Source organism: Harpia harpyja, chromosome 10, assembly GCF_026419915.1.
Source record: "Harpia harpyja isolate bHarHar1 chromosome 10, bHarHar1 primary haplotype, whole genome shotgun sequence".
NCBI classification, from domain to species: Eukaryota; Metazoa; Chordata; class Aves; order Accipitriformes; family Accipitridae; genus Harpia; species Harpia harpyja.
In genome coordinates, this window is record NC_068949.1 from 37,621,341 (window position 1) to 37,631,612 (window position 10,272).

At 40.0% G+C, this 10,272-nt stretch overlaps 1 protein-coding gene across 2 annotated transcripts in view; it reads left to right on the top strand.

Annotated features, from left to right (window-relative positions):
• Window positions 1–8,270, top strand: part of TRUB1 (TruB pseudouridine synthase family member 1) — a 36,560-nt gene extending 28,290 nt beyond the window's left edge. For both annotated transcript variants that reach the window (XM_052798395.1, XM_052798396.1), the window contains one exon: window positions 946–8,270. In XM_052798395.1, the coding sequence (XP_052654355.1) occupies window positions 946–1,160 (215 nt within the window). In that variant the 3' untranslated portion in view covers window positions 1,161–8,270. The remainder of the gene's footprint in view (window positions 1–945) is intronic.
• The last annotated feature ends 2,002 nt before the right edge of the window (window positions 8,271–10,272 follow it).

The window sequence follows — 10,272 nt, forward strand, 5'->3', positions numbered from 1 at the left end:
TACATTTGTGATGGTTTTTCTGGTGTTTTCTTCCTCCTTTACCTGAACTGTGAATGGTTTTGCTTTCCCACAGGGTTATTTGTGTTGTTCTCTGTATCTATCAAACCGCATGATGGAGAATAGATAATCCATTTCAAATTTTTTTTAAATGATACGTTTGCAGATCAAGAAAGCAAGTGATGTGGGATAACCGTATGAATTTCAATGTTGTTATTTGTGCTTAGGCAAGTCAAAGATTCTGTTACTGCATTCTGAGCATACTGGCTTATGTTTAGTCCTTTAATGACAAACCAAGATAAAGTCTATCCTCAGCTGGTTTCCAAAATTTAAAATGCAGTAAAACTCTTCCTGCATCAGAAAGGATGGGACAGGGTATTTTAGTATACCTGTGCACTTACAAGTCAGCTCTGGTTGCTGTTATGTTTTGTAGCCCATCATTATGTAATGCTGTCCTACTGGTGTTTGTTTATCATATCAGAGCCTTTGTTTAATTTTTTTTTTTTTGCTTATCTTAGTTTATATTGTCCTGATAGGCAGCACAGGATAAAAATGTTAAAAATCCTTCTTGAAAGCAAGAAGTGCTAAGGCCTCAAAGTCTGTGGAAAAATAGTACATGGTCTTCTGTGTCGCTTGTGAATACAGAATGTTCTGCTCATGTCTTATGTCATTATTTCCTCTCTTTTCATTCTGATTTAAGTCTGGAAAACCTTTTGACAACTTTCTGTCAGATTTTGAACTCTTTACTACACTGGAGATCTACTGAAATCAAAGGACTTCCTTGGCTCAAATATAAGAAGATATAAATGATAAATCTTCATGAGCTTCTTTCTCAAACAAAGCAGAATAATGTAGAAGGCTACATGTAAAAATACATTTTAAGTGAGTTGCAAATAGGTCAACTTGACCATGCACTGTTTCTAAATCCTCTTTTCTCCTTTACTGTAGAACTCTCTACCTGTGCCACTATGCAAGAGCTGACCCGAACCAAACATGGGCCATTTACGCTAGAGGAGCATGCCCTTTATGAAGACAAATGGACAATTGATGAAATTGCACGATCCTTAGAGCATTGCACGTCTCTTCTCCCGGGAGAGCCATCTCATAAAAAATTGAAGACAGAGCATCCTGGTGAAACTGCTGTGAGCTGTGAAGATAAGTGATACGTGGGGTCAAGGAAAAAGACTGAATGATTGAGACATTTTAAGATTGGATTGTGTTGCGTCCTGTGTAAATTTAAAAGTCTGTACCGGGAGGGTGACAAACTGCAGTGCAAGAAAAATGGTTCTTTTGTTTCTGGGTTTAGAACATGTACTGAAAATGTCCAGCGCTTGCTGTTTCCTGATCTGTTTATTTCCCTTGTTGCACACTGTAAATGGGTCTGCCACTGATGTCAAATCTTCATAAACTTTTAAAGAACTTGCAGGGTGCAATATAGCTTTTGTTACTAATTCCTCTAAAAAAAAAAATATAAACCTTAAGGTTTGCTAAATGTGCTCCAAAAAAAATTCTTTTTTTTATTTATAGCTGCTAATCAAACCCTGAAATACCACGGTGACAGGACTGTCAGAGCTTGAAGGCTTTCTTAAAATCCATTCCAGGAATCATAGAATGGTTTGGGTTGGAAGGGACCTTAAAGATCATCTTGTTTGAATGCCCCTGCCATGGGCAGGGACACCTTCCACTAGACCAGGTTGCTCAAAGCCCCATCCAACCTGGCCTTGAACACTTCCAGGGATGGGGCATCCACAGCTTCTCTGGGCAACCTGTTCCAGTGCCTCACCACCCTCACAGTAAAGAATTTCTTCCTTACATCTAATCTAAATCTGCCCTCCTTCAGTTTAAAGCCATTACCCCTTGTCCTGTCACTACCTGCCCTTGTAAAAAGTCCCTCCCCAGCTTTCCTTATAGCCCCCCTTTAGGTACTGGAAGGCTGCTCTAAGGTCTCCCCAGAGCCTTCTCTTCTCCAGGCTGAACAACCTGAACTCTCTCAGCCTGTCTTTATAGGAGGGTGCTCCAGCCCTCTCATCATCTTCGTGGCCTTCCTCTGGACTTGCTCCAACAGGTGCATGTCCTTCTTATGTTGGGGGCCCCAGAGCTGGATGCAGTACTCCAGTTGAGGTCTCACGAGAGTGGAGTAGAGGGGGAGAATCACCTCCCTCGACCTGCTGGTCACGCTTCTCTTGATGCAGCCCGGGATACGGTTGGCTTTCTGGACTGCAAGCGCACATTGCTGGGTCATGTTGAGCTTCCTGTCAACCAACACCTGCAAGTCCTTCTCCTCAGGGCTGCTTTCAATCCACTCATTGCCCAGCCTGTATTTGTGCTTGGGATTGCCCTGATCCATGTGCAGGACCTTGCACTTGGCCTTGTTGAACTTCATGAGGTTTCTCATGGGCCCACTCTCAAGACTGTCAAGGTCCCTCTGGATGGTATCCCTTCCCTCCAGCCTGTCGACCACACTACACAGTTTGGTATTGTTGGCAAACTTGCTGAGGGTGCACTCAATCCCACTGTCCATGTCACCGGCAAAGATGTTAAACAGCGCCGGTCCCAGTACCGACCCCTGAGGAACACCACTTGTCACTGGTCTCCACGTGGACATCGAGCTGTTGACCACAACTCTTTGAGTGCGACCGTCCAGCCAATTCCTTATCCACCAAGTGGTCCTTCTGTCAAATCCATGTCTCTCCCATTTAGAGACAAGGATGTCATGCGGGACAGTGTCAAATGCTTTGCACAAGTCGAGGTAGATCTTCCCTTATCCACCAATGCTGTAACCCCGTCATAGAAGTTCACCAAATTTGTCAGGCACGATTTGCCCTCAGTGAAGCCATGCTGCCCGTTACCAATCACCTCCTTATTTTCCATGTGCCTTAGCATAGTTTCCAGGAGGATCTGCTCCATGATCTTGCTGGGCACAGAGGTGAGACTGACAGGCCTGTAGCTCCCTGGGTGTTCCTTTTTTCCCTTTTTAAAAATGGGGTGATTTTTTCCCTTTTCCAGTCAGTGGGACCTTCACCGGACTGCCATGACTTCTCAAATATGATGGATAGTGTCTTGGACACTTCATCCGCCAGTTCCCTCAGGACCTGTGGATATACCTCGTCAGGTCCCATGGACTTGTGTACCTTCAGGTTCCTTAGATAGTTTTCAACCTGATCTTCTCCTATGGTGGGTGGTTCTTCATTCTCCCAGTCCCTGCCTTTGCCTTCTGTGACTTGGGTGGTGTGGCTGGAGCACTTGCCAGTTAAGACTGAGGCAAAAAGTCCATTTTACTGTAGTTTTTCCTATGCAGATTCTTTCAGTCAAATGTTACTCAAAATGCATTAAATCTAGATCTAGTGTGAAATACCAGTGTAAGTGAATAGTTTCAAGTATAAACAATTCCTGAAGGTAACTTTGATAAAAAGTGTTCTGAAGAGTGCAGTCATCATTACAGGTGTACATATCTTATCCTGGTACAATGTCCCAATTGGTGACCATCCATAATTTAAAGTATAGTTAACTGTTATGCCCTTCATAGGGCTTATGGAATTTACTTTTGCCATCTGTGTGTATTGCTTGAGCTGTGTCCCATATGCTGCATTTTATGTCTTTGTCTGCACCTTACAAAAAGCAATTTCTCTGTGTGCTGGTATTATGTGAAATGATCAAGTTCCACCCTTACTTTCAATCTAAGAAATGAAATAAATATCCTGAAGTTTCTCATTGCAGGATACCTTTTCAGATATCTATAGGGTTTTTTTGTTTTCTATACAATAAGAAACTGAAGTCTATGCAAGATTAATGAAGCTTTTGTTTAGAGGGAGGATAGAATTTATATTTTATTGTTCAGTAAACAGTTTTCTTCTTTGTATATTCTTAGAAAGAACTTAAGCAAGTGTTGAAAATGTCACAAGCAAATTGAAATGTTAGAGCACTGTAGCAGCAGCATATTTAATGTACAATATGGATGAAGTAACCATTGTAAGAAATTTTAATTTCAGAGACGGGAGAAGAGAGTTGTGTTCAGTAAGAGAACAGTGGGAGATTTTAGTTGTTTCTTTTCAGGGTAGGTTTTTTGGTACTTCGGATAGAAACAGAGAAGAAAGAGATTATTTCCTAAAGAAATCAAATACAGCAGAAAATTTCATTTTTCCAGTATACTTATCTTGAATGATCAAACACTTTGATTGAAACACAGCTTCTCTTATTGTCTAAATCTGTATTTTTCCAAGAACCTAATTTATGTTATCCCAGTGGTCTCCTAGATTAAGCTCTTATTTTATTTATCTTTCTGCTTTTTTAAAAATAGACTAGTAGATATAATTCTATTAGTCTACTTGTTTCATCTACAGGGATTTGTTTCTTTAAAAATTAGTGCAATTGAGAAATATTTCTATTAATAGGGTACATTTGTATACAGTGTTATAAGTGTCTAGCACATTTTTTATCTCATCTGTTTGTTTAATGCTCACTGTGGCTTTCTTGCTATTCCATGTAAGACCCCCTGATATTTTTAATTTAAAAAGGAGAATTATATTTTCATCAGCTTTTAGGTTAGCTTGCAACTGGTCTGTTGTAATTATTGCTAACAGATCTGTGATCCTGAGAAGACAGTATCTGTTCTATAGTCTAGTCACTCGAGAGAAATGAAATGGCAATCCAAAGAAAGCATCCTGTTGACATCAGCAAATTTTGGTTCAGGCTGCAAGCCCTAAATGCATATGGAAAGCATAGGGAAAGAAGGAATGCAGTTGTACGCATTCAGGAATCTGCATAAGGTGGGTAGATAGTGTTTCTAAAGACTTGAGGTATCTTTCAATTTACGAATGCAACTTCCCTCAATGCCTTTATTCCTCTGTAGCAAGTAGAGAGACTTTCACCAGCTGAACTTTTTTTTCCTGGGATTCCTCTCATCTTCGCCAACGCTAGGTTCTGTTATCTTCAGAAATAAAGGCAGAACTTCTTTATCTCAAATTAGTGACAAACATCTCCCCACATAACTTGTACTGAACAGAAGCTATTTCACTTCCAAGTTGGTAGCCAGTATGTTTGGTTGTAGTTGTAAATGGCTGGATAGCATGCAAAACTATGGCAGACAGCAGATAGGTGTTCTTAGAAGACACAGTGTAAAGAGTGCATAAAGTCATGAACAAATTATGCAATAACAGCTTTTTTTATGACCACTGATGCTTGTCAGCCTCATTCCAGCCTGAAACAGTTGAGCTATCTTTTCAGACTTTCAGACTCCTCTGGCTACTAACCAGCATCTTTCCTAGGTGCTCGGCCTCACTTGCATGCTCTTTCCTTGGTACCCCTGTCCTTTAATGGGTCTCTGCCACTTGAGCCATTAGTCCCTGTGAATAGTAACTGGGAAGCCACTGAAAAATCTAGGAATAGCTTTTTTAGATATGTTTTAGTAAGTGTTTAACTCAGTATCTTGAAACTATCCAGATCTGGAAGTAAGTGTTGTGTTCCCATGGGAACCTAGGGAAATAGTCATTTTAACTTCTTTGTTCTTATTAGCATGCATGTCCCTGAGATACCAGACTTCAGAATTGTGGTATACCCACAAAAAAATAGTTTTTTCCAGAACAAAATATCCCATGATCTTGAATCTTGATTGGTGACAGTCATGATGTCTCAACATTAAGGGCTATTTAGAGTGAGAGGAAAAGTGTGTACACAATATTCCTGAGACTAGTAGAAGAGTTAGTACTGAGTGCCCAGCTGAGACAAATGGTAGTTAATAGGAATTTTGTGCTACTCTGCCTGGAAAATATGCATATGTCTGTGATTTACCATTTAAAATATATCCGTGACAAAGACTGAAAGATTTGTCTCATTTTAATGAGTGTTGTTCACAGAATTCCTGATAGAAAGGCGTGTCCCGCTTTTTGAGCTGAATATTGTCTGTCTTGAATTTGGACTTGTGATCTTTAGTCCATAGTAGTATGCTACCATAGTCTGGCCCTGACTCTGCCCTAGTGTTAGTGCTGCTTCAATGAGATTGACAAGGGCTTCATAATTTATCTCCTTCTAATGTCTCTGCCTGGCTGGCTCTCTTTCTTCCTTATTTAAATGGTAGTTTTTCTATGCACGTCATAATATATTTCTGCTGCCAGCGTGTTGAGCACTTTTTTAATGTTTTGTAAGCAAAATCAATAGGATCCTTTTTTTTATATTAATCAAGTCTGAGCCATTAGCAAAATATTCTAGGAGCGCCTTCATCAATAACTAAGCATTTAGCATCTTACCCTGCAGTTCTGTTTTTGATTTATATGTTTATTAGAAGAAAAAGAAGTCAAACTTTGAATAACTCCCCAAAACCTTAGGATTTTATTTTTTAGTGTAATAGATGGTGAAGTTGCTATTCTGAGCATGAATGGCTCTGAGACTTTAACGGCTAGGGTCATTCTGTTTACTTGGCAGAGTCAAGGAATCAGTTGGCAACAGTATTAATTTCATTAAAAAGACCTTAGAGAGACAAAGCGAGAGTCCACTTGTGTGTATGTGAGAGTGTGACTACAATATACAACCAGAGGGAAGTCACAGAGACAGTGAATGGATTCAGCCAGCCTGGGCAAAATTACTGTCCGTATTAAAAAGCAGTCATTGTTTCTAATAGCCATGGGTTTATTTTGCTTCTTCGTGAGACCTGATTAAGTAAGGATTAAGTAAATCACCAATACTTAAGAGCATGTCAAACAAGCAGTTTTGTCATCTGGATGCTTATGTCTCCACCCTGGGTGATGAGATGGCACATCTTTTCTTACTGACTCTGAGATCAGCTGCTAAGATCATATAGGTGTTGAACAGGCAAAGCAAGAAGCTGGTAACTGGGAGCAGATGGTGTCATTGCTCGGGACAAAAAATGGACTATATTGCAAGAAGAAAACCATATTTTTTTCCAGTTCTGTTTTTGGGGAAGTGTTGGAGACACTGCCGTGGCTCAGAGAAAGCATTAGCATGGCTGCCCAAGACAAGCCTAACGTTTTTGTTATGGGTGTGAATGTCTCGGACTTTAATCCTCTTCCTTCCTCACCTCTAGCTCAAAGAAGTGGCGTTAAATCAAAGCAGCAGCCTCTCCCCAACTTTCCCATGTCACATTGCTGTGTGTGTTGTGGATGCTGAAACAATCCGATGCTCAAACTCTGGGCTGTAGAAGGGCTTATGTAGCTTGTCCCAGAAGTTAACAATAACTGGGAATGAGTAGGATGAGAAATGAGCGTATTCATCTTAGGTTACAGCTCTGTGCCTGGCCTTTCTACTTTGCATCCCATTAACTTACCTAATGTTTGTGGCAGTTCATCCTAAAACTCTCATCCTCGCTTTTGAATTCCTTTCCAGGTACATGTAGGCCTTGGGAAAGCGTGGAGCTAAAATGCTGTGTAGTTTCTGGGGGGACAGGAAAGCTGGTAACAAAGTAGAACCGGAGAGGGTGAGGTGTGTCTGGTCCGTTTCTTACCTTTTCATAAAAAAGATATAGTCCTGAATGCTTTAGTGCCATTTCTATGGGACATAGGATTATTTTAGATATTTTGGAATTAAGTACTTCAAAGACAGATCTGCAGCTGAGTGCATGCATTAAAAACAAAATGCATCATTTCACAGATGTCAGACTACTTTTAGTGGCTTCAGAACATGATTTTACAGCTTAAAAGGAGGGGCGTAGAAAAGGAATGGCAAGAGGTAAATGCATAATTCAGTTGTTAAATTTTTGAAATAGGTGAACTCATTTTAGGTAATCATGTAAGAAAATACATTAAATATTCTAATGGAGAAAAGGTAAAGAGAAAGGACACAATTTTTATTACCTTTTCTGTTTCTTTCAGCACATGAAACAATTAGCTTAAATACACCATTTCAAAGCTTAAGAAGCTTTTATCTGGAAATGCATGAGAGGTTGTTACTGGATGCTGATGTGAAAAAAGGCATTTATTTTCATTTCAGCAGTTGAAAAGATAGTCTCCTATGATGCCCTTCAAAAGGCAGTGTTTTGTTTTGCTTATATTGAATTGCCATAAATCCTTAGCATAACTTATTCTTTTGTGAGTGGTATGTTCATATTAAATCATTTCCTGCAGCTGGCTTTCCTAGGGGTCAACAATACTGTTTCAAGTTCTGCAGGTACATAGTACACATTCCCAGTGCAAATGGAACATTGTGTACAAACACTACATATATTTAGAAAACAAGTTTAATTCTCTGTAATCTTTGCTATGCAGATTGCTCTTTCAGTAAAATGTTATCCAGGCTGCATTAAACCTAGCTGCTGCTTTGCTGCATCGCTTTGTATACAGTTTCTTCTTACTTTTATGCTCTAATTTGACAAAGGGCACTGGCAGACTCTGTTGATTTCTTGTCCAGGTGATTAATTTCACCCAGCTGCTGCTCGTACAGAGAGATTACTGGCTTTAACTTCTGTATTTACTAGTTACCATTTCCTAGTACTGTGCTCTGCATCTCTGCTAGAGGCTACCGCCAGCAGCGCTAGCAGAAAGAAGTGTGTGTCCATCTCATCTGTCCCATTCATAGACTGGCATGTAAAGTGTCGATGGTGCAAATTTTGTGCAAATAAACTAGACTGTGTTAGGAGAAGACCATATGTCTCATTGTGTTGCTCTGTTAACCTCCAGCAAAAGATAGAGTGGGCAACAGGGGATAGTAATGTTCTAGTAATCCTCCCTCCAAGCAAGAGTCAGTGGAAAATGTCAGCGAGGTATATGGGTACATAGCTAACTTACAGCATGTTTATTTCTCTTGACTTCAGTGAGAGGAATCCCGCCCTGTTTTACTCAGTTATGTCAATTATTACTCACTGAATTAAGGCCTTATGTATTTCATTTTCACCTATCATGGTTTTTGTCCTTTTATTTTGTTTCTTTTTATTTTAGTAATGCAAACTGATGGATTGAAAAATTGTATTTGTTTTTACAGGAGAAAAAAAAAGACAGAGAAAAATAAATATTAATGATGTGGCACAACACTTAGAGTTGTTCCATGTCTAATGAATATGTAACAGTTCTATTTTCTACTTAAAAACAAACACACAAAAATTGTCAGTATAGAATTAGTGTTACTTTTTAAAATGTGTTTATCTAGGAAATGCATTTCCCTAGAGAGTGCCATTAAAGGCTGTGCAGAATGCATAAACCTATTTGAGTGTGTTGGTGATCTGTTTCTAGAGTTAGGAACGTGTAACTTTTATTGAATTGTATACCATTTCCCTGCACCAATTTTATCTGTTCTCCTCTGCTGTGTTGTAGATGTTTATTACTGGAAAGAGCGTAGTCCTACAATCTGAGCTGGTATTCAGCCATTCTTTTCTATCAATGGAAATACGAAGTACTCATCCCCACTCTGCCCCCCTGCGTTAATGAATCCAAGCTGGTCCTTCAGAATTGTATAGAAATGACCCAGAAATAAGCTGTCATGCCACAGAGAAGGCAGTATATAATTAGGATTTGAGGAGATGAATTTTATCTGGAGGCAGAGCATGTTTTACGGCTGCAAAGACAGACAAGAGAAGTCCAGCAGGATAGCCTTTCCCATGCATGTGCAATCTGGTCCTGAACACACCAAACCGGACAGCTTTTCCAAGGAAGTGCATCTTTTAGAAGAGTGTCCAGCCATTGGATCACAGGAGTAAATCTCCCACTGTTTTTCTGGGTGTCAAAATAATTGAGTAAACTTTCCACCTCTCCTTTGCTGAAGGAGCTCACTGATTTTGTTTCACTCTTGCATTGCAAGGCTGTTTTTCAAGCCCTTCAGTCAGCTCTTGAAATTTCTGCAGTTTCTGGTGACTGGTATGCACACTAGATGTGGTTGGGAGAGCTCCTCTGACACTCCCTTTTGATTTTCTTAGCTCATTTAGTTTGGAAAAAAATAAGAGGGAATGCCTGGCAGCATCTCTTTTGATATAGGCACAGACTTCGTGCTTTGTGCCTGTTCTTGTGCAAGATAAACCTGGCAATGGGAGAGGGCATTCCACAGCTGAATCTCTCCTGGGCTACCTTTCTAATCTCTCTGTGGAAAAAAAGTACAACCTTTCTCCCATTACTTCTGGAACATGTGCATGGTTGGTTTTTTCAGAGTTGGACAGCCTTCCCCAGGTCCTTCTGCTTCTCGGTACCCAAGAATCATTTATCTCTCACTGAAACCATCCAACGGTTTCATAACTGGCCCAAGGCTATGAAGCAAAGTTACAATCTAGGGATGTTGCTCACTGTGTTCCAGAAGAGAGAAAAAAAATTGGACAAGAGTGGCAGAAACAACTGGGAATTCTTG